At 43.4% G+C, this 23,527-nt stretch overlaps 1 protein-coding gene across 8 annotated transcripts; it reads left to right on the top strand.

The window, feature by feature from the left end:
• On the top strand, nucleotides 1-23,218 carry ZNF180 (zinc finger protein 180). 8 transcript variants are annotated; one of them, XM_074023863.1, is made up of 6 exons: nucleotides 1-269; nucleotides 3,124-3,212; nucleotides 4,958-5,060; nucleotides 14,786-14,860; nucleotides 19,459-19,585; nucleotides 20,723-23,218. In XM_074023863.1, the coding sequence occupies exon 6, from the start codon at nucleotides 21,418-21,420 to the stop codon at nucleotides 22,465-22,467; it is 1,050 nt and encodes a 349-aa protein (XP_073879964.1). In that variant the 5' UTR covers nucleotides 1-269; nucleotides 3,124-3,212; nucleotides 4,958-5,060; nucleotides 14,786-14,860; nucleotides 19,459-19,585; nucleotides 20,723-21,417; the 3' UTR covers nucleotides 22,468-23,218. The 8 variants fall into 8 exon arrangements, with proteins under 8 accessions (XP_073879964.1, XP_073879963.1, XP_045234766.2 ...); XM_074023862.1 differs by having other exon boundaries at nucleotides 3,119-3,212; XM_045378831.3 differs by lacking the exon at nucleotides 4,958-5,060.
• The last annotated feature ends 309 nt before the right edge of the window (nucleotides 23,219-23,527 follow it).

Raw genomic sequence — 23,527 nt, 5'->3', positions numbered from 1 at the left:
AGTGCACTTCCGGGTTCGGCCACAAGCGCAGCCATTGTCCCGCGCGCGGACGGTTGCTGTCGCCGAGCAGCTCGGCCCTTCAGAGTTAACCCCCAGCGACCTTGCGGATGCTGACTAGGGGAGGGGACCGAACTAGCTTAACCCGAGTCGACCGTGTGGCAGAATCGGGGCAGGGGGTTGCTTAACCCGAGTTCGTCCTGCCGCAGAGCCGTGCCAGGCACTGAGGCGGTGACAGGCCCAGCCTGGGCTGCGGGCCAGCGGACGCCCAGGTTGGTGGGGCGTGGGGCAGCTCTTGGTGTCCGATGCGCGCATGCGCAGAGTCTAGGCGGGAAGCTGGAAGAGGTGGTGAGTGTAGCGGGGAGACCTGGTATCTGTGCGGGTGGCGCGTTAGCCTGGGGTCACCGGGATTGATGGAGTTACCGAGGCAGCTGTGTATTCTGCGACTGTCCTCTGCGTGCATGCGCAGGTGCTTGGTCAGGTGGTGCTCTTGTCTGGGGCCTGAGGATGCCCAGGTGGCTGGAACACAGGGCACATGAATTGATGTAAGGGGACATCTTGAGAACTCCCCTCCTCCAATGCCGGGCATATTTAGTGGAGGCCTGAGGATGTCCGGGTTGATGGAGTACTCCATTGCAGATTGTGGTTTCTGGAGAAGAAGGGCTGTGCCACTGTCCCTTTATTCTTGAGCAAGTATTTGGGTAGGAAGCAAGAGGTGGTAGGTAAGATTCCGAGCAGGTGACCCTGGGCCCCTGGGCCCCTGGAGCAGACAGCGCGCTTCTCCAAGGTCTGGGGGGCGCTGTGGTTGGTGGAGAGACCAGGTTAGAGTTGCAGGCTGAAGGAGGGTATCAGGGCCTAGAAACAGGTTGTGGGCAGAGGGCACCCTGCACGTCCTGGGGGTGTCTGAATGGAAAACAGAAACTGGAACGGATAGTAGGGACCTATGTAGGATAGTGCAGAGCTCTAGGGCATTCAAGATGGGCAGAGACTCCGGGTTGGAGATACAGAATTTGAGTCCAGGAAGGACAGAGCTGCAACAGCTGCCATCAAATTGGTAGCTGGGGAGGAAGCAGTATGCCGCCAGCATCGTTATGAAGCAGGTGTTGCTGAGACCTTTACTTGGGCTATGCTACTTGCAGGCATGAGAATGTGCAGGTTAGTAGAGGGACAGAGTCTGTGCTGCAGATTTGGTGCTGGGAAGAGCTGACCGCATGATACCCAGGCCCTCGTGTTTGGGCGAGAGAAGGCCAAAGGGCCTAGTTCCTATTGAGCTGCTGTATCATGGGCTTGAGAACCCCCACGCTGGCGAGTGCCCAAGTCCCGGGGCTGACTGTGGAGCTGTATGCTCAAGCTACTGTTTAGTTGTTGTAGTGTTCTGGCTGCAGGCAAATAGTGGGGCAGGTGACCCCCGAACCCACACAGAGGCTGTGGGTGCCTTAGATGTCCCAGGCAGGTTGAGACACAGGGTGAGGGATGTAGCTTCTTGTCTCAGGAACAGGGTGTGCCCCCAGACTGGCAGAGGAGCCAGGTCCTGGATGCAGATTGTGAGCATGAGCCTGCTCTGTGGCTGTGTCAGTAGGAGGAGGGAGCCTAGGTGGGTGGCCCGTGTGCAGTGGCTGCTGAATAGAGGTCTGGGGGCTCCAGTTTGGCTCTGGTCTTAGGAGACAAGGGGCTGCTCCAGCAGCACTCTGCACATGTGCTGGCATTCGGGCAGATTGGGGAGGCATGGGCAGTCCTAGGACCCTGGTTCTGCCTGAGGATGCCCAGGTGTGTGGAGGAAGCAGCTGCAGAGGGGCGGGACTGTGTCAGGCACCCCTTGTGCACACACACAGGTGTTTGGTTGGAAAACAGGAGGCCGGAGATGAGTTTTAGACAGAGGGTGCTGGGGTCTTTGCGTGATTGGAACCCTGATCACAGCCTGATGGTGCCCAGGTTGGTGGAAAGACAGGATCTTCCTGAGCCACAGGTGCCCCGAAAGGTGTTTGGCCAGAGTCTGGGCAGGTGTGGCTCAAGCAGGGGGCTGTGGAGTAAGGCGGAGGAAACAGTTTGGGTGCAAGTTCAGGAAACAGCTCCATTGTGAACCTACACTATGCCGTGTGAGAATATGGTGGGAGCAGGAGAGAGAGTAAGTAGGAGAGATGGGGTGCAGGGGATGGGTTGCCTAGGGTAGGATTTGCCAGGGGCTGCTCTAGCCTTGGATCCCAAAACACCTAGTTGGTACAGAGACACCTGAGCTTCTGAGACATGGATTTAGAGCTGTAGGTAGCAGGTAGGGCTGCTTTTGTCTGACTTGTGCTGGTGTCTGTTGGAGGCCCCCAGTCCTATGCAGGCCTTGTTACAGTTTCAGGCCTGAGTATACCCAAGTTGGTGGAGGGACTGGTTTAGAGCTGCAAATTCAGGGCCTGGGAGGGTGTTGGGGTAGGAATCTGGCTGGCGCTGTTGGAGTAGGAGCCAGTGGACCCCAGAAGTGTGGAGGGAACAGGATGTGAGTACAGCTGAGCTCTGTGCATATACACTTGGCTGTTTGAGCAGGAAGTGGGTGGCCCTCTGCGCTGGGTTGCTGGAGGGACAGGCCTGGCTGATTTAGGAAGGGTAGGATCAGTCTTAGTTGTTGAATCAGTTCCTGGGAGCAGTCAGTGGAGCTGTGTCACCAGCTTCATGCAGTGAGTGTGATTCTGGCCCTAGGAAGAAGTGCTGGTTTGGGGCTGTAGATTGAGGTTGGTAGGGGTAGGATGGGGTGAATACCAGGGGGTCCTCGATATGCCTGATATTTGTGGGGATCCCAGGGCCCAGTGGGATAGGAGAGGGACGGACTGGTGCTGCAGACTTTGGTGGTGGGCAGAAGGCCATGTTGGGCATAAGCTGGGCTTACAGGTAGATGGTCCAGGGGCCCAAGATAGTGGAGGAACCAGGTTGGAGCTGCAGAAACTTGGCCCGGGAGAGGGACTGAGGGACTCTCAGTACATACACGGGTATTTGGGCAGGAAGCCGGCAGGAACCTCCAGAAGTGCATTTGCTATGGGAATGCATCCTGCATCCTGGGAGCAGGGACTAATGGGGGTGGGGGCCCAGCAGTTCTGGCAGACTTGCATCTAAATGCTGTACTTGGGGCTTCTCTCAGTGCAGCTCAAGACGTCAGCACCCTGCTGTGCCTGGAGGAGAGCATGGCAGAGCAGGATGAGAAGCCCCCAGAGCCCCCGAAGGCCTGTGCACAGGTAAGTGGAGCCACCTTTCCCAGAGAGACCCAGAGCTTGGGGTCTGTCTGCAGCCTGACCTTCCGGGCTTGGGAGGCTGTGGCTCCTCCCTGACTCACTTTGCAGCCTTTTAGGGGGTTTGGGGCTCTCATGGCTCTCAGGCTTCCAACACTTACACACTATATATTTTATGAATCTCCCTGCTGGTTGCCTCACGTTTTTAGCCTAGGTAACTCTTTCTGGAAGGAATTTGGCATCCTGAATCAAAAGCCCTTAGAATACTGATTCCCTTTTGGCCAGCAATTCACAGCTTTGTTGGAGAATGAACAATTGGAAATATACTAAATGTGTGATGCAAGAGGATAGCCGAATGAATTATGGTAAGACCGTGAAATAGAATACACTGTAGCCATTGAAACTGATAGGATAATGCAAATTTAATGACAGAAAAAGTTATTTATTACCTACGTTAAGTAAACTGCACTAGGCCGGGCACGGTGGCTCAAGCCTGTAATCCCAGCACTTTGGGAGGCCGAGACGGGCGGATCATGAGGTCGGGAGATCGAGACCATCCTGGCTAATACGGTGAAACCCCGTCTCTACTAAAAAATACAAAAAACTAGCCGGGCGAAGTGGCTGGCGCCTGTAGTCCCAGCTACTTGGGAGGCTGAGGCAGGAGAATGGCATGAACCCGAGAGGAGGAGCTTGCAGTGAGCTGAGATCTGGCCACTGCACTCCAGCCTGGGTGACAGAGCAAGACTCCGTCTCAAAAAAAAAAAAAAAAAAAAAGTAAACCACTTAGAAATCATCACCTTTTAAAAAGGGATATAGTTTTTGTGTATATGGAAAGTACGTTAGAAGACTATATATAAATATAGCAGTCAGTTAACAAACATCTGTAGTTACTTTATAAGTGACTTTGTTTTATCATTTATCAGTATTTTTCTTTTTCTCTCCCTTCCTTCCTTCCTTCCTTCCTTCCTTCCTTTCTTTCTTTCTTTTTCTTTTTTTTTTTTTTTTTGAGACAGGATCTTGCTCTGTCGTCCAGGTTGGAGTGCAGTGGCACAATCCTAGCTCACTGCAGCCTCAAACTCCTGGGCTCAAGCCATCCTCCTGCCTCAGCCTCCTGAATAGCTGGGACTACAGTTGGGCACCACCAAGCCTGGCTAATATTTTTGTGTGTGTGTATTTTAAAATTTTTTTGTAGAAACGATATCTCACTATGTTTTCCAGGCTGGTCTTGAAGGTCTTCAAGCCATCCTCCCACCTCAATCTCCTAAAGTGCTAGGATTACAGATATAAGCTACCACACCTGGCCTGTATTTTCATATTTTTGTACAGTGCACTTTAAGGTAAAAACATTAACAACTGGCCAAGCACAGTGGTTCACACCTATAATCCCAGTACTTTGGGAGGCCGAGGTGGGAGGATTGCTTGAGGCCAGGAGTACAGGACCAGCCTGGGCAACATAGTGAGACCCTGTCTCTATAAAAATTTTTAAAAATTAGCCAGGATAGTGGTGCCCACCTATAGTCCCAGATCCTTGAGTGGGTGAGGTGGGAGGATCACCCGAGCCCAGGAGGTCTAGGATGTAGTAAGCTATGATTGTGTCACTGCACTCCAGCCTGGACAACAGAGTAAGACTCTGTCTCTAAAAAACAAGTTCCCAATTTAGAACATTTCCTACTGCAAATATTCTTTGAAAACTCTTAATTTCTTAAAACTGTTAAATTAGAGCTTCTCCTTTCTCTTCCTGAACAATTCAGCCCTGAAGCCATGAGGTGGGGGCAGTGCTAGGTGGCACCTACAGTTGTCGGGGCTGCCTGCTGTGAAGAGAGTGTCCCTGTGCAGGGTCAGTGACCAAGCAGGGTGAGGATTGCATCTGCACGGAATGACATCCCAGCATAGTCAGAGCCCACGCTTGTGCACGCGAGGCAGCCCAATGTGGGTGTCAGAGCCCAAGTGGGTGAGGCCAGTGTCCATATATGGAGATCTGGTGTGGGGTGACGGGGTCAGAGCAGGTGAGCAAGGCCTCCAGAGATGGGGTGCTTCACTGGGAGCAGTTGGAGCCCAAGTGCGGTGAGCAGGTGTCCATGGTTGATAGGGTGTTGGAGCCAGAGTGAGGTGAGATGTGCAGCTGCGTTGGGGGTCAGGTGCAGCCTGGTGTGGCATGTCAGAGCATGAGCATGTTGGGGGCATCATGCATGAGGGTGGCCTGCAGGGGTGTCAGAGCCCAGCAGCATGTGGAGGGTACGGACACAGTGGGTTGGCCTCATGTGGGCTGTCCAAGTCCAAGTGGCAGAGGAGTGAGTCTGAGAGTTGGGGCAGCCTAGCCCGGGGAGTCAAAGCCTAAGCAGGGTGAGGAGCTCCTCTTGGCAGAGGGTGGCCTAGTGTGCAATGGCAGAGCCCAGGGAGTCTGGGGAAAGCATCCATGGGGAGAGGGCATCATTGTGGAAATGGGAGCGGAGCTACCTCCAGGGGGCCAGATCAGATAAGTAAGTGTGTAATAAGGGACTGGAACCAGGTGCTTTGCCATCAAATCAGGAAGGTACAGATATGGCAAGAAAGAACATTTGAGTGGACTCTGGTGTGCAGTGGGAATTGGAGGTTTTAATGTGGGCTCATGGCTTTCAGTACACATTAATCTAGAAATATATAGAGATGTGTGCCTGTGTCTGTGTGCGTATGTGTGCACACAGACTGCCTGTCTGTCCGTGGAGGGCCGGGAGCAGTGACATCCCAATACCACTATACATACCTAGCGCCCATACTTCACCTTCTAAATATGTTACAGGTTTTATGGGTTTATTGTTAATGGCTCTTCAGTGGTAATTTTTTTTGCTGTTACAAATAGCACTGATGTAAATGTTTTGTATGTGATTCCTTGTATACATGTGCAATTGTTTTAGAAAGTTATGCAAATATAAGTTTACATTTATATCTTTATCAAAACTACAGGTAAAATGTGTGGGTTTTTGTTATCTTATTTTTTAAGAGACAGGGTCTCACTCTGTCAGCCAGTATGGAGTACATGGCACACCAACATAGATCACTGCAGCCTGGAATTCCTGGGCTCAAGTGATCCTCCCAGCTCAATCTCCTGAGAAGGTGAGACTACAGGTGCACACAGCAATTTTTTTTATTTTTTATTTTTTGTAGAGACAAGGTCTCGCTCTGTTGCTCAGGCTGCTCTCGAACTCCTGGGATCACACCGTCCTCCCACCTTGGCCTTCCAAAGTGCCGGGATTACAGGGTGAGCCTCAGTGCCTGGCTGGTAGAATGTGTTTTGATGTGGCCATTGGTGTTCTAATTTAAGTGAGGCACTAGGTGTTTTCTGGGACTCGTAATGGTCCTTTTGCCATTTTCTTTTTTGTGAGCTGAATTAGAAGTCTGTTCATTATATGACTTTCGTCACATATTTATTGACTGCCTAACCAGTGTAAGGCCCAGTGTGAAGCACTGTGGGGAAAGATGAGGCAGACAACACTGCTCTGCATGACGTAGTTCTCACAACCAGAAATGTGCTTCTTATACTTTCCAAGGCTACATAGGAAAAGCAGAAACATCCTCTTTCTTGTATTAGTTTTCTGTTATTACGTACCCCAAAATTTTGCAGCTTAAAATAGCCAGTGTTTATTTTGTCACACAATTTCTGAGGGTCAGGAATCCAGGTCAGCTTAACTGGTTATTTCTGGTGTTCAGGGCCCCTGATGAGGTTGCAGGCAAGTTGTTGTCTGGGTTGCTGACTTCTGAAGGCTTGACTAGGTGGGAGGATATTGTTGCAAACTCACTAGATGGCTCTTGGTAAGAGGTGCTCTACACCAGAGAGGCCTCTCTCCAGGACTGTTCACAGCGTAGCAGTGGATTTCTGCCAGAGCAAATTATCCCAGTGAGAGAGAGAGACAGAGAGCAAGAGAGAGCAAGACAGTTAGTTGCACACAATCAAGATGAAGCCACAATGTCTTTTATCATCTGATTTCAGAAGTGACACACCATCACTTCTTCCATATTCTGTTGGTCACACAGACCCACCTTGGTACCATTGGACAAGGACTACACAAAGGCATGAATACTAGGTAGTAAGGGTCTTTGGGAGCCATCTCAGAGTCTGGCTACCACACTTCTCAACTCTGAATGTCCTCTAGTTAATTTTAATTATTATCAGAAGATGAACAAGTACTTGATTTGGACCTGAAGAATATTAGAACCCTGGAAAGGAGAGAAAAATCAAGGTAACCCAAGCCTTTGCTTTGAATGAAGGCCATGAGTCCAGTGAGCCGATCTAGGAAGAAACCATCTGGATATTGGAGCATCACCGTAGCGATTTTAGTGGCTTATACACGGGGAAGTAGCAGCTGGTCCAGGGAAGGCCTTGAGCCAACTCTGAGCCCTACCTGCCTTCAGGGACTGAGACCAAAACTGCTGCCAAGTAGGTGGTGGAATCTCACCCATCCACTGTCATTCTCAACATTCAAAGTCGTGCAGGTTGTTGGTGGCCCCATGTGGATGGTCTATTCTGTATATTTGAGGACAGTGAGAATTATTCATGGATGATAAGGTGGGGCCGGAGAGGGAATTTTCTTGTGCATAAGGACTGAAGGGATCTTCTTGTCAGGATGATTTCTGAGAAAATCAGAGACGGGAACCTTCTTTCCAGTGCTGTAGTTTGCGAAGGTTGGTTTTATGCCTTCTAGACTTGGTGATTAAGAAACCTCAGGACCTGCCACATGGGCTCTGTGGATGCCACATCCCTTGAGCTGAAATGTGAGCTCCATCTTCCAGCTCCCAGGGCAGGAAGAGATGGAAACATACCAAGAAGTCTGCCTGTGTAACGCCTGTGTTTTCTAAATGTCCTCACAGATAGAGAAGGTTTCCTGCCAGTACATCCCCAAAGCAGAGCTCTGAGAATTGAGTCCAGTAATACTTCTGTGATTTGTTTAGAAACTTCATTTATTGCCCCAAGAATGCCTCACATTGGGAAAGGAATATTTGGTCGTCTCTATTTATAGGTGAGCAAGCAGCCCTAGCCCTAGGTCTGACTTGACCACTGTGTCACTATGAAGTGGACAGGTCACTCCGTGATAGCTCTGCTTGTCTCTTTTCCCCACTTTGGGTCCATTGGGGTCCCACCTACGTTACAGAAGGAACAGTTATTATCTCCTGCCCACAACCCTTTTCTCTGTGGAAGTCAACAGTCTAATTCCTGTTCCCATTTTGTAAAGTCTGCAAAGAAAAAGGGAAATACTCCTTTATGACCTAGAAAGGTGACCGTTGAGCAAGAAGGTAATTTAAAAATGCTCCAGAGCATACAGAAAGTAAAGGTTTTCAATTCTATTCCTATGTGCCAAACTCTGCACGTGTCTCTAGTCTTGTCAAATGCAGAGAACTTTTATTGTGCTCCTACTCAATACTGAGGAGAATGTAAAGAAAAAATATACAGTGCTTTCTAATATAGAACCCAGGACCCAGGGGAGAGGTATATAGAAATGGAAGTAATATGAAAAGAATAATTTTACTGGTATAGTAAAGGGTCAGCAAAGCTAAGAAGTCCTGAGAGAAGAAGAGATGAAGCTTTCCGCTATCTGGGAATGCTTCATGGAGGAGGTAGCATTTGATCTGGGACTTGGGTGATTAGACAGACCTTGGTAAGACAATGGAAAGCAGAAGAGTTTGTGTCAGGCAATCAGTGGACTTAAATGAGCTTACTAAACTTTATTACCATTAATGTCTGCATTGGTGAAATAGACATATTACTCTTTCCTTCAAAAAAGTTTAGGCTGGGTAAAGTGGCTCACACCTGTAATCCCAGCACTTTGGGAGGCCAACGTGGGAGGATCACTTGAGGCCAGGAGTTCAAGACCAGCCTGAGCAACATAGTGAGACTCCCACCTCTACAAAAAATAAAAACAAAAAAATTAGCCAGCTGTGGTGGCGTGCCTCTGTAGTCCCAGCTGCTTGGAAGGCTGAGGCAGTAGAATAGCTTGAGCCCAGGAGTTCAAGACTATAGTAGGCTATGATGGTGCCGCTGCACTCCAGCCTGGGCAACCAAATGAGACCCTAGCTCTTAAAAAAAAAAAAAGTTTAGATGATTTTGTGAGATGGAAATTCTGAGTTGAAGTACTCTATGTATTACTAAAAATACTAGGCAAATGATAGACTACATTGACATTATCTGAAGGAAACTGAGAAAGCTAAGATGTAAATTCAGGAGATATTCCTAAAATGGTCAGTAATCCAAAGTGAGTAGAACCTAGGGAAAAAGTGAGGGTGTGTGGGTGTGCATGCATTCATGGGCTCACGTGCATTTGTCACAAGCTTATTTCTGAGCATTTAGTTTGTAAGGGTAAGTTGGGAGCAGGTTCTGGATGCTGACACTTGGAATTTTCTGAGAAGAAAAGGCACCCAACACAGGTTTCCTCTAACCAAGGGAGGGGCTTGAGCTCAGCTCTGCTTTAGTGCCTCCAGGGACCCCAGGGACAAATGCAAAGGTACAGGTAGCACATTCCATGTCCCTTCTCCTAGTGGCTGTTTATAGTCAGCACACATTTATGAAGAGCCTACTGTGTGTCAGTAGCGATCTAAGCACGGTGGAGCCACAGTAAACAGGACAGACAAGATCTCAGCTCTTATGAAGCTCCCTCTAGTGGAAGAGTTAAATGAAAAGCCAAAGGTAGAAGAATATATGTGATGTGAAGATGTGAAAGCAGGGTGAAGTGATGGAGTTGACTGCTGGGGTTGGGGCAAGGAAGGACATTTCATCCAGAGTCTGCCTTGAGGAAAGATGAGCTTTCTTTTGTTTTCTTGTGAAAACTTTTTAAACAAAAAGGTGCTGAAAACAGTTTTCATTCAAGAGGAGGTATAACCATATTCTCCAAGTAAAATAGTTTTAGCAGTTATGGCAGATAGTAACATTTTGGAATTTTGTTTCTGCCAAGTACCTGCTGAGAAAAACATTAAGTTGTCCCATTCTTGGTATTATTTCTTAACTGATATTAGTTGTTTTTTTTTTTAAATTAACCGACAGAGTGTGATGTTATCTGAAGGAGTCTGTAATAACTTAAAATACAGGTTAATGTTTACAAATTTTCCTTTCTTGAGTAGCTTTTCTCATTTCCCAGGCATTTTTCAAGAAAAGATGTGTTTGTCATGGGTGTGTATCAGGAATGGAATTTTTCTTTCAGACCAGATAAGATTGAATCCATTAACAGTTTGGGGTCAAAACTTTTGGCTCCCTTGTACCGTCTGTAGTTTGGTTGTGGCTATTTTTTGGCGTTGTGAGTTTTATTTTTGTTTTCTGGCATTTGGGGCTATTTTGTAATGTTCATGCAGCAATTTCAAGGCAGTTTAGGCCAGTTGTGGTGGCTCATGCCTGTAATCCCACTTTGGGAGGCTGAGGCCAGAGGATCGCTTAAGACCAGTAGTTTTTTGTATTGTTTTTTCTTTTCTCTTTGTTTTCTCTTTTTCCTTCCTTCCTTCCTTCCTTCCTTCCTTCCTTCCTTCCTTCCCTCCTTCCTTCTCCTCTTTCTTTCCTTTTTCCCTTCCCTTTCCTTCCCTCTTTCTTTCCCTTCCCTCTTTCTTTCCCTTCCCTTCCCTCTTTCTTTCCTGTCTTTCTCTTCTTTTCCTTTCCTTTCTTTCCTGTTCTTTCTTTTCCCTCTTTCTTTCCTGTCTGTCCTTCTCTTTCTTTCTCTCTTTCTTTTCTTTCTTTTTCTTTTCTGTTCTTTCTTTCCCCTCTTTCTTTCCTGTCTGTCCTTCTCTCTCCTTCCTTCCTTCTTCTTTCTTTTTCTTTTCTTTCTTTCTTTCTCTCTCTCTCTTTCTTTCTTTCTTTCTTTCTTTCTTTCTTTCTTTCTTTCTTTCTTTCTTTCTTTCTTTCTCTTTCTTGTTTCTCCCTTTCCCTTCCCTCCCCTCCCCTCCCCTCCCCTCCCCTCCCCTTCCCTTCCCTCCCCTTCCCTTCTTGTTCTTCTCTCTTTTGTTTTCTTTTCTTTTCTTTCAGGCAAGTTTCTTTTAAAAAGTAGGCCGGGCGCAGTAGCTCATGCCTGTAATCTCAGCATTTTGGGAGGCCAAGGTGGGCAGATCATGAGGTCAAGAGATCAAGACATCCTGGCCAACATGGTGAAACCCCATCTCTGCTAAAAATACAAAAATTAGCTGGGCGTGGTAGCATGTGCCTGTAGTCCCAGCGACTCAAGAGGCTGAGGCAGGAGAGTCACTTGAACCCAGGAGGTGGAGGTTGCAGTGAGCTGAGAACGCGTCACTGCACTCCAGCCTGGGGACAGAGCTAGACTCCGTCTCAAAACAAAAACAAAAACAAACAAAAAAATAAAGGAATAAGGAATGGCTACTCCATAGGCAGAGCAAGCCCCAAGGGCTTCTGGTTGTCCATTTTCATGGTTATTTCTTGATTTTATGCTAAACAAGGGGTGGATTATTCATGAGTTTTCCAGGAATGGGGTGGACAATTCCCAGAACTGAGGGTTCCTCCCCTTTTTAGACCACATAGGGTAACTTCCTGACATTGCCATGGCATTTGTAAACTGTCATGGCGCTGATACCAGCAGTTTGAGACCAGTCTGGGCAACATGATGAGATCCTGTCTTCTACAAAAAATAAAAAGATAGTTTAACTGTTGTAGTATGTGTGGTGGTGATGCAAGCAACACCACCTCTTGGCTTTCACATTGGGCCTTCTTTACATTGCGGTAGCTCTGGCTCTTTGATACTTCTTGTGACCCTCACAACCTACCCAGTAAATATACAGTGGTGTTTTTAGGTTTGGAGAATCCTTTCCTACCTTTAAATACATTAATGCTAGCCATTTTTAAAACCATTCCTACTGTAATAGTAAAATATTTTCTAGATAGATAAGGAGAAAAAATGGACACACTTATACCTTGACCTCTCAGCATCAAGTGATCCTCCCACCTTTGCCTCCCAAGTAGCTGGGACTGTAGGCACGTACCACTATGCCTAGGTTATTTATTTATTTATTTATTCATTATTATTATTTTTTGAGATGGAGTCTCACTCTGTCCCCCAGTTAAATGGCGTAGTCTTAGCTCACTGCAAACTCCGACTCCCAGATTCAGGTGATTCTCATGCCTTAGCCTCCCTAGTAGCTGGGACTGCAGGTGTGTGCCACCACACCTAACTAATTTTTTTTTTTTTTGTATTTTTAGTTGTATTTTTAGTTGAGATGGGGTTTCGCCATGACCAAGCTGGTCTCGAACTCCTGATCTCAGGCAATCTGCCCACCTCGGCCTCCCAAAGTGCTAGAATTACAGATGTGAGCCACCATGCCCGGCCTATTTTATATATTTTGTATAGACAGGGGAGCCTCACTATGTTGCCGAGGCTGGTCTCAAACTCCTGGGCTCAAGTGATCCTCCCACCTCAGCCTCCCAAAGCACTGTGGTTACAGGTATGAGCTGCTGCACCTGGCCACTTTTATTTTCTTTTAGTTTTTGATCCAATGGCTTCTAAATAAATGAGTTATCAAAAATTAGCAGTAGTTGCTTTTCAGTGTTTGATTTGAGAAGGAGCAAAGTGTACTTGAATGGACTCTCATTTAACAGACTGAATTATTGTATCCTGTAGGAAAAAACCTGAGGACACTACAAAGGAATTGTGTTGTTTTTAAAGAGGGAAACACCTTTTCTGGTTTCCAAATATTTAATTAAAATAAGCGCTTTTGAAAAACATAGATGCAGTATAAAAAGAGAGACAGTGAACCTGCTCCTCAGTTCTACCCCTTCGAAGATAACTCCTTTTAATGCTTCTGAGAATATCCTTCCAGACTTTTCCGTGCATATTTATATTTTATAGAAATCTGTTCATCTTCTGTATAATGTTCTTAATTTTTTCACTCAATATATTACATCTTTCTATTATTTGTGTGTGTTAGTACATGCAAATTTATGTCTTCTTCTCTTGGCTGCTAAATAGTATTCAGTCATCTGAATAAAGCATAATTTATTTAACCAGGCATTTCCTAATGGACATTTAATCTCCCTTCCCAGCTTGCTATGATAATATAACTTGCTAGTGAGATTTCTTGTACATGCATCCTGATGTACTTTATGTTATTTCCTAAGGATAAGTACTTACAAGTAGACTTACTGGATGTTACATTACACTTTAAAAAATACTGCCTTTTTAAAAAAAATAAAAGAATGTATATAAAAATGGAATCAACTCTGTATATGAATTAATAATATCGGACCAAAATGTCAATTTCCCGGTTTTGACAATGCACTGTGGTTATATATGATATTACCAGGGAAAGCTGAGTGTGGCTCTATTTTTGCCACTTCTTGTGAATCTTTAAGGATTTCAAAATAAAGCATTATTTATAAATACAAATATTTAATATATAGCCAATACAGGATGGTTCTATCAATTTATACTTCTTCTAAGAATATATGAAGCTCTTGGCCAGTGGATCGCCAGAGCTGGAGTCGTTAGCAACAGACTAATGACTGTGACTGTCACAAAAACACCCTATGTGGTCAGGATGGTGGTTATGTACAGGGCTTAAGCAAATAAGTAAATATAAAGAGGAAAATGGGAGTGAGAGAAAGAAGGTATACATAAAGAAAGGAGAAAAGCTAGATAGAACAAAATGTGTTATTGAATTGTAATTGGAGGTATCCCAGTGCGTTTATGGTCTCTAATATATACAGATACAGAAATAGATGTTTGATTTTGACGTAAAGAGGTGAGCATCTGTTTGTATATTCACGGCAGTTTCTTCAAGGTTGCGTGTGCATTTTTCTTTGTCTGTTTCTCTGTTGAGGCTACCTTTTACTGATTTGGAAAAAGTCTTAATAGTATAGATTCTAACTGATCATGTGGCACTTTATGCTAAACACTTTTTTTTTTTTTTTTTGAGATAGAGTCTTGCTCTGTTGCCTAGGCTAGAGTACAATGGCGTGACGTTGGCTCACTGCCACCTCCGCCTCCTGTGTTCAAGTGATTGTCCTGCCTCAGCCTCCCAAGTAGCTGGGACTACAGGTGCGCATCACCATGCCTGGCTAGTTTTTGCATTTTTAGTAGAGATGGGGTTTCATCATGTTGGCCAGGCTGGTCTCAAACTCCTGACCTCAAGTGATCTGCCTGCCTCAGCCTTCCAAAGTGTTGGGATTACAGGTGTGAGCCACAACACCCGGCCTGCTAAACATCTTATGAAATTAATTTGTTGATCTTTTTCTTTATGATTCTGGCATTGGTCATGCTGTATTCCATTTTACTTGCTTATAATTTTGTGACCCAGGAATTTTGGCAGGGCCCGCTGGACAGCTCTTTGCTCCTTAGTGTCTTGGATCACTCAGTCAGCTGCATTTAGCTGCAACTGGGCTGGGCCAGAAGACCCAGAAAAACCTCATGCCCAGGTCTCTGTAGGCCTTGATGCTCCTCCAGGTATCTCCTGTCTCTCTCCACATGGTTAGCTGAGCTTACCACTGGGAGGAGGGAGCAGAAATATGGTGGGAGGGAGGCGTTAAAGTAGGTGGTATGTCAAATCTTAGCCCACTGACAGGAGATTTGAGCTGCCACTTAGCTCCCTGATTGTCTTCCTTTTTCTCATCTGTTTTGCCTTCTCAGGATTCTTTCCTTCCTCAAGAGATTATCATCAAAGTCGAGGGAGAAGACACTGGGTCACTGACCATCCCATCTCAGGTAGGTTGGGCAAGGCCTCTGTCTTTGCACTGAGAAACGTGCATGGCTGGGAAGTGAGTAGAAAGTGAGGAAATGAAGATAAGAGTGGACAACTTTTTCAAGAAGTTTGGTTATTGTGTGAAAGGTAGAAGAAAGTGAAAACTTCAAGGACTTTTGAGATTGAGGGTTTTTTCTTTTTAAAGGGATTGAAAAGATTGAATTCAGTTTAAATGATTACAGGAAGGAGTTAGTAGAGGAAAAAAAGTTATTGATCAGGAGACAAGAGAGAAACTGTAAAGCAGAGTCCTTGGTTAGCATCAGAGAAATTAATTCAGAACATCTTGAATAAATTAGCTGTATATGAGGAGAAGGATTTGTATAGGAACAGTGAGGTTGAGGGAGTTATTTGAAAGCTTGATCTTTCACTGTGAAAAATCAGATGAGCATGTTGGTGGGAACTGGAATGGAGAGATGTATGACAAGGTAGAGAAGGCTTAAAATAGCAATTTTGGATTATGAGAGGAAACAGGCTGCTCCAGTAAATGTAATAGGATTGCTGGTCAATCTGAAAGATTCATTCAGAGATATTGGCCATTAATTTATAATACTCTATCCTGCTGCTTTTGTGGATTTTTTCCCTGCAGTGGCAATTTGTAGTCCACTTTCCACAGACAGCAGATTGACATTCAAATTAATTTAGTTTTTGTAATTTGCCAGGTCCACTTCCTATGGAGTGGACCCTCCAAAGATCAAGGGAATATTTGAAAGGGAATTTAAAAATATCTCAAGTAGAAAGATTAAAAAGAATGATCCATGGACCTTAAATTGAGTAATTAATATGGAAGTGATAAAGAGTCCACTAAGTAGAAATGACAAGAATATAGGCTGGTAGTGGTAATAGTAGACATTTCAGTAGCGTAATGGCCCTAAACCATCAAGGAACAAGAGTAAAGGGAGACAGTTGAGCCAATACAGTGGAGCAATCTGACATTGTAGTGAAACATGGGCAGTTTTGTATTTGTGACTCAAAAGGTGGAGTGTTTTATGATAATTTCAAGGTCTGGGGTGTCCCCTTAAGAGTGAGCTGATGAAGAGCAGCTTCAGGATATGAGACTTGGGTTAGCCATATGAATTGATGACTGAGAACACAGTCTGAAATGTACAAGCTTGAGGTTACATCCCAACTACTAACCTTAGGCATATGTCTTAATTTCTCTGACTCCCTTGGTCTTCATAAGAAAAAAGTAGTACTGCTAATAGTGTTTCCTCACAGGAGCCCTATGAGAATTAAATGAATGATAATCTATGTGACATGTTAGCACAATGCCTGACACTGTGGTGGTGCTTCATGCAAACTCATTAAAGTCAGTTATTTTTATATTCTCATCAGCTGAGTGTATAAGTGGATGCTATAGACAATATGAGACAAGACAGTACAAGTTCTTATAGTAGAGGGTAAATCCCAAGTATGAATCTTCAGTGAATGGGGGTGGGGGTGGTGTTCAGGAGGTGGGTAGGACAGAGCTCCAAGAAGTGAGGTAAATGGCTTGAGTTTCAGAGTAACTGGGAGGGCATGCACTCCTTCTTCGATGCTGAAATCCCTAGGATTGGAGAGTATGAGCATTCTTAGCCTCTGAGGACTGAGGAGGAGGGAAGTTGTCAGTGGGAAGTGTAAGTCTCCAGTAACACAGGGATGTATAGGGAATGTTTGGTGAAGGATATTGAAACTGCAGGCTGGAGTGCAGTGGTGTGATCATGGCTCACTGCAGCCTTGACTTCCCAGGCTCAGGTGATTCTCCAAACCTCAGCCTGCTGAGTAGCTGGGACTATAGGCACGCACCAGCACATCAAGCTAAGTTTTTGTGTTTTTAGTAGAGACTGGGTTTCACCATGTTGCCCACGCTGGTCTTGAATTCCTGGGCTGAAATGATCCACCCACCTTGGTCTCCGAAAGTGCTGGGATTATGGGCATGAGCCACCACACCTGGCCTATTTTATTGTTACAAAAGATGAGTTTTGAGGGCACGGTTGAAGGTTTTAGGAAGGAGTTTTCAGGCATGGGGAGTTTGGGACAAGTGAAAAGAATAAAATAAGTGGGATAGAAGTCCAGAAAAGCTAGTATCTGCACATTGAGGAGCCTTTTCAAATGGGTATGTGGTACAGCTTATGAGATTCAGGTGAGGGAAGATGAGTTAAATCAATCTGGGTGAGGGTTATTTTAATATATTAGAAGGTTTATTGATACTGTTGATTCACTTACTGAAATAATTTACTAAATATAAATGTAATATCTACTATATATAAATACTATGTTAAGCATTGGAGTTACATTTGCAAACTGTAAATACCTTGTCTCTGCCTTCATGGATCATGGCCTAGTGACAGAGATGACTATTATGCAAATAGGAAAGTGTGATGATAGAAGTCCATGGAGCTTTGAGAGTATATAGTTGGGAGTGGAGTGGGGGTGCTAATCTAGTTGAGTATTATCTGTTTGACATTTGAACAAGCTTTATACTAAAGAGACCTATATTAAACAGAAAGGGGGAGTGTTTATTAAAAAGAAGCATGCATTACAGATTGAAAGACAACACCTTAAAGATTAATGTTAAATACAGGTGGCAGTTGGCAAGTTATTTTTTGAATTTCACGTTGGGCTAATCATGAAAACATTTGAGGTTTCAGTGAAATTTTTAGGCTCAAACTTAGAAAGAGGCATATACAGCAGTATTTTGCATGTGTTTTCATGACATTCAGGACCCTGTATCCTATTCATGAACTGCAGCTCAAGAATGCCTGGTCTATTTAAAGAGCCTTTAGTGGCAAGAGGCATTCAACTTCCCCTTGCCTTTGCTGCTCCTGGATAAGGACAGATCACCCTTAGCACTTCTTTTTTGGATTAAAATTCCTGCCCAGTTATCTTAAGAACAGGCCCTTTCCTGCTTAGAGGAGGCAGCCCAAGAGACCCCATTTATATGGCAGTAATAACAGCGAATGTCTCCTAAAAGGCTCTGCCATGCAGCTGGATATGGATAGAAACAGAACTGTTATTTGAAGGCTGAGCGTTCAGAATAAAGGTCACCTTGACTCTCAGTCAATCTTTCAGGATCCTGAGACCTACTCGTGTAACAGTATAGGCTAAGCACCCCAATCCAAAAATCTGAAATTGTCCAAAATTTGAAGGTTTTAGAGCCCCGACATGATGCCACGAGTGGAAAATTCTACACCTAACTTCATGTGACCAGTCACAGTCAAAACTTTGTTTCATACACAAAAATTTTTAAAAATTGCATACAATTACCTTTAGTCTATATGTTTAAGGTGTATATGAAACATAAATGAATTTGTGTTTAGACTTGGATCCCATCTTCAAGGCATCTCATCATGTAAATGCAAATATTTCAAACTCTGAAATCCAAAATGCTTCTAAAATGCTTCTAGTTGTAATTATTTTGGCTAAGGGATACTCATCCTGTAATTGCTGGCCTTTGTTGTTTCATCAGTAAACCCTGCTAGTGGCTTTTCATAGATCATTGTAATTATTCATTCAACCCAATGAGTTAGGTATTATTAGGCCTAATATATAGAAAGGGAATAAACTCACTACTAAAAGACAGATTGGGTCAGGTGTGGTGGCTCATCCCTGATTCCTGTAATTCCAGCACTGTAGGAGTCTGAGATGGGAGGATTCCTTGAACACAGGAGTCTGAGACCAGCCTAAGCAATATAATGAGGGTCTGTCTCTACAAAAAATTTAAAAATTAGCCAGGCATGGTGGTACACACCTGTAGTCCCAGCTACTTGGGAGAGTAGGTGGGAGGATCACTTGAACCCAGAAGATGGAGGCTGCAGTGGGCCATGATTATGCCACTGTACTCCATCCTGGGCAACAGAGTGAGGCTCTGTCTCAAAAGAAAAAAAAAAGACAAATTGTTAGATATATTTTTAAGCCAGATATATGCCCTTTATAGGTAAGAAAGCCAAGTCTTTTTATCTTCTACATCCAGTGTTCTTCACCTATACATACTGCTTTTCATCGAGGTCCATATTTCATTTTCTGTCTCATGCATTAGCAAAGTACAGCCTGTGGCTGTTTTTGTAAATAAAGATCTATTGTAATGTAGCCACACCCATTTGTTTATATATTTTCTGTGGCTAATTTCTTGCTATAGCAGCAGAATTGAGTAGTGTGACAGAGACTGTGTGACTGGCAAAGTGTAATATTTACTATCTGGCCTTTGACAGAAAAAAAATTAACCACCCTTGTTTCATTAGTTTCTTGGGAATTTCGAGGGAATTCCTAAGTGGGAATTCTATATTCACCGTGCAAAAGTCAGAATAAGCATCTTTTTATAAGGCGGACAAGATAAAATAGTTTATATCAGTTCTTATCTGGTGTTCCTCTTTGGAGTTGTAAAAACAGGTCCAGCATCCAAAACCCAAAGAGCTCACCCAGAAGGCACCTGTACATCTTGACTGGAATCTTTTGGGCAATGACAATCTCAGGACAACTCCCAGGTCACCAGATTTTCCTTTTTCCGTCTGTCAGACTTTTCTTCCTCCATAAACTTTGGAAGGAAATGACGCCCAGCTGAGCGGGAATTTGTGTCCTTTTTTAGGAAGGAGTGAACTTCAAAATTGTGACTGTGGACTTCACACAGGAGGAACAGGGTACTTGGAACCCTGCTCAGAGGACCCTGGACAGAGATGTGATCCTGGAGAACCACAGGGACCTAGTCTCTTGGGGTAAGAATACATTCCTCTTTAATGAAGATCCATATACTGAAATGATTTCACATTCTGATTGATTAAGAACTGTGAAATTCAGCAGCCAGAATGATTTTGGCTGCATATAGATTGTGTTTGTGCTTTTTATTCCTCAGTGAAGATTAATTTTAGTTTGTAGGGTAGAAACAGTGCAGATTCTTGGGCTTGAGATTTTCAGTCTTCATGTTCCTAAAGACCAAAGTCTGGGACCAGATTCTGCAGTAATTTTCTTTTGTTCCCAGTTTTGAACACTCAAATTCCTATATATTTCCTTATCAGCTTTTTGAACCAGATACAGTCTCCTAGTTGGAGCAAGGGAAAGAATATAAAAAGAATTTTCCAATACATGTGTTCAAGTGAGAACCAGACACATAGGGGTCATTACAGGTGTAGAAGGTTCATTTGAAAAAATCCCCATAGAAGATGCCACATTTTTCTTTATTTCCTACCTCCTGATGGACTGTATATATGACTACTTTTTCCATATATACTCTCTATTGCTTGACTTAGTAGCCACCCAGGCTACTGGGAGCAAACTTCTAGTCTCTTTCAGTTGGAATCACAGAAATTCATGGGGCTATATTAGCTCCTAAGGTATTTAGGGAACTGGATAATAATGCCCCATTCCTTTTCTTTTGTTCACAAACGTAGTGTCCTCGTGTCTCACTGACACAGAGTAGAGTATTTAGCAAGTTTTATGCCTTCAGAAATTCCTAGATAGGTAGACACTAATCTCTTAGTGAACACTTGTGTAGCACTAAAGAGTGGAAAAGACTCTATTCTTTACATATTGCAAAATTGGGTTGCAATTCTGTAGGTTCTACGTAGATGATCTTATTTTGGAATATGCAGGTATTTGACATCCAGAGTCTTATTTATTTGGACTAAGATTAAACCAAGATTACAATGTTCCATTTTAATGCTCTATTGTAATATTGGGCTGTGGTAGTTCTGTACTTAATGCTTTATCTCACCCTTTTGCTTTTTCAACCTAGGTTATTGATCAGTATTTGAAAACAAATCCATATATATTTTTCATACTTTCTTGTTAGCTTTATTCCATTTTTCAAGCTCTGATATTTTTTGGCTAAGATATCTTATATTGCTTTCTTTCAGACTTGACAACTGCAGTTGGAAAAAAAGATCCAACTTCAAAGCAGAGCATTTTTGATGAAGAACCAGCTAATGGAGTGAAGATAGAAAGGCTTACAAGGGATGATCCTTGGTTATCTTCATGTGAAGAAGTTGGTGATTATAAAGACCAGTTGGAGAAGCAACAGGAAAAACAAGAGATACTTTTGCAGGAAGTGGCATTCACTCAAAGGAATGCAGTTATTCATGAGAGAGTCTGCAAAAGTGATGAACCTGGGGAGAAGAGTGGTCTGAATTCCAGTCTATTTTCGTCCCCAATTATATCCATAAGAAACCATTTTCATAAACATGTATCACATGCTAAAAAATGGCATCTTAATTCTGCTGTAAACAGTCATCAGAAGATTAATGAGAATGAGACTCTATATGAAAATAATGAATGTGGAAAACCCCCTCAGAGCATTCACCTTATTCAGTTTACAAGAACTCAAACAAAAGACAAATCCTATGGATTTAGTGACAGTATTCAATCTTTTTGCCATGGTACACCCCTACATATACATGAAAAAATTCATGGAGGAGGAAAAACCTTTGATTTTAAAGAATGTGGGCAAGTTTTGAACCCCAACATATCCCATAATGAACAACAGAGAATTCCTTTTGAAGAGAGTCAATATAAGTGTAGTAAAACCTCTCAGAGTTCCTCCATTACTCAAAGCATGAGAAATAATTCTGAAGAGAAACCTTTTGAATGTAATCAGTGTGGGAAATCCTTCAGCTGGAGCTCTCATCTTGTTGCACATCAGAGAACTCATACAGGGGAGAAACCTTATGAATGTAGTGAATGTGGAAAATCCTTCGGCCGGAGTTCACACCTTGTTTCCCATCAGAGAACTCATACTGGAGAGAAGCCTTACAGGTGTAATCAGTGTGGGAAATCCTTTAGCCAGAGTTATGTCCTTGTTGTGCATCAAAGAACTCATACTGGAGAGAAGCCTTATGAATGCAATCAATGTGGAAAGTCATTCAGGCAGAGCTATAAACTTATTGCACATCAAAGAACACATACCGGAGAGAAGCCCTATGAATGTAATCAGTGTGGGAAATCATTTATCCAGAGCTATAAACTTATTGCACATCAAAGAATTCATACTGGAGAAAAGCCCTATGAATGCAATCAGTGTGGGAAATCCTTCAGTCAAAGTTATAAACTTGTTGCTCATCAGAGAACTCACACAGGAGAAAAACCCTTTGAATGTAATCAGTGTGGGAAATCCTTCAGCTGGAGCTCTCAGCTTGTTGCACATCAAAGAACACACACTGGAGAGAAACCGTATGAATGTAGTGAATGTGGAAAATCTTTTAACCGCAGTTCTCACCTCGTTATGCATCAGAGAATTCACACTGGGGAAAAACCATATGAATGTAATCAGTGTGGGAAATCCTTCAGCCAGAGTTATGTTCTTGTTGTACATCAGAGAACTCATACTGGAGAAAAGCCCTATGAATGCAGTCAATGTGGGAAGTCCTTCAGACAGAGTTCATGCCTTACTCAACATCAGAGAACTCATACTGGAGAGAAACCGTTTGAATGTAATCAGTGTGGAAAAACATTTAGCTTGAGTGCTCGACTTATTGTGCATCAAAGAACTCACACTGGAGAGAAACCCTTTACATGTATTCAGTGTGGAAAAGCTTTCATTAATAGCTATAAACTTATCAGGCATCAGGCAACTCATACTGAAGAGAAACTCTATGAATGTAACTAGTTTCTAAGTCAGCTGGGATTTATTCCCTTTTATTCTTTTAAAAAGTTTATTTTAAGGTAGTACATGTTGTGGGAAGAACTACTGTAAAAAACAATATATGTGAGAAAACTTCCAGTCCTCTGTTAATTGTGCGTCTGAAATTTGTTCTGGAAAAGAAAGGGGGAAAATCTAAGAATGACTTTTCAACCTAGCAATTCCATATACAACATTAAACTTGATTCTTATGACATATTCCTACGAAAATAATAAATATTGGCACTTTTCCTTGCAGAAAGCACTCTGACCTGAATCAGAGAAAATCATATGCCAAAGCCAGCTGCCAGTGTGTTAGACCTTTTTCCATAAAGAGTAAATGGAATACTAACACTAATGGACTTACTGAGAAGATTGAAAGGTTGCTGTAGTGTTTAAACTTAGGCTGGAAAACCATATTTTAGTGCTTAATTTTACTACATGATCTTCCAATGAGATAGCTTGTAATCTGTTCCTTACAGCACTTGCTGTTTTATGTGAAGATTTTGTAAATTTTAGGAATGTGTCTACGATATGTAGTGAAAAATGTGGAAAAATAATATAGAAATAATATTGACTTCTATAACCATTATGATAAAATATTTGTGTATGGATTAGAATAGAAAGGGATTATGGATATATCTATTCAGTTTTTTTGTTTATGTTTGGCCTTTTTGGAACGTATGCTGTTGTGCTATGATAAATGATATAACGAGTAAAACTTATTCAAAAACAAAAATGAAATCCAAAGATTTCCTTCTTTGACTATTTAGGAAAGACTAAGCAACCAAATAGCAAAAGATCCCTCAGGATAATGAGGTTTATGTTTGGATTAGCATGAGCAGATTACTATTTAGGACATAGATTCCTAGGAACATTCCTCACTGAAAATAAAATAGATCCCTGGAAATAGGTAACTAGGAATTTTGGCCAGAAATGGTTTCCTATGAAGAACTGAGAATGTGTGGGAACTATAGAGGGCAAGTGGGCTTGTTTTCATATATGCAAAGCAATATTAAGGAGCTCTGTTTTCATGTTTTTGTTCTTC

The sequence above is a fragment of the Macaca fascicularis genome, chromosome 19 (genome assembly GCF_037993035.2).
Source record: "Macaca fascicularis isolate 582-1 chromosome 19, T2T-MFA8v1.1".
Lineage (NCBI taxonomy): Eukaryota > Metazoa > Chordata > Mammalia > Primates > Cercopithecidae > Macaca > Macaca fascicularis.
Note: the sequence above shows the minus strand (reverse complement) of the source record. Positions and strands in the feature narration are given on the sequence as shown.

Coding starts and splice junctions, on each gene's coding strand:
- ZNF180 (XM_045378831.3), top strand. CDS start 3,162: ATGGCAGAGCAGGATGAGAAGCCCCCAGAGCCCCCGAAGGCCTGTGCA. Junction 3,213..14,785: donor CCCCGAAGGCCTGTGCACAG/GTAAGTGGAGCC, acceptor TTGCCTTCTCAG/GATTCTTTCCTTCCTCAAGA. Junction 19,586..20,722: donor CAGGGACCTAGTCTCTTGGG/GTAAGAATACAT, acceptor GCTTTCTTTCAG/ACTTGACAACTGCAGTTGGA.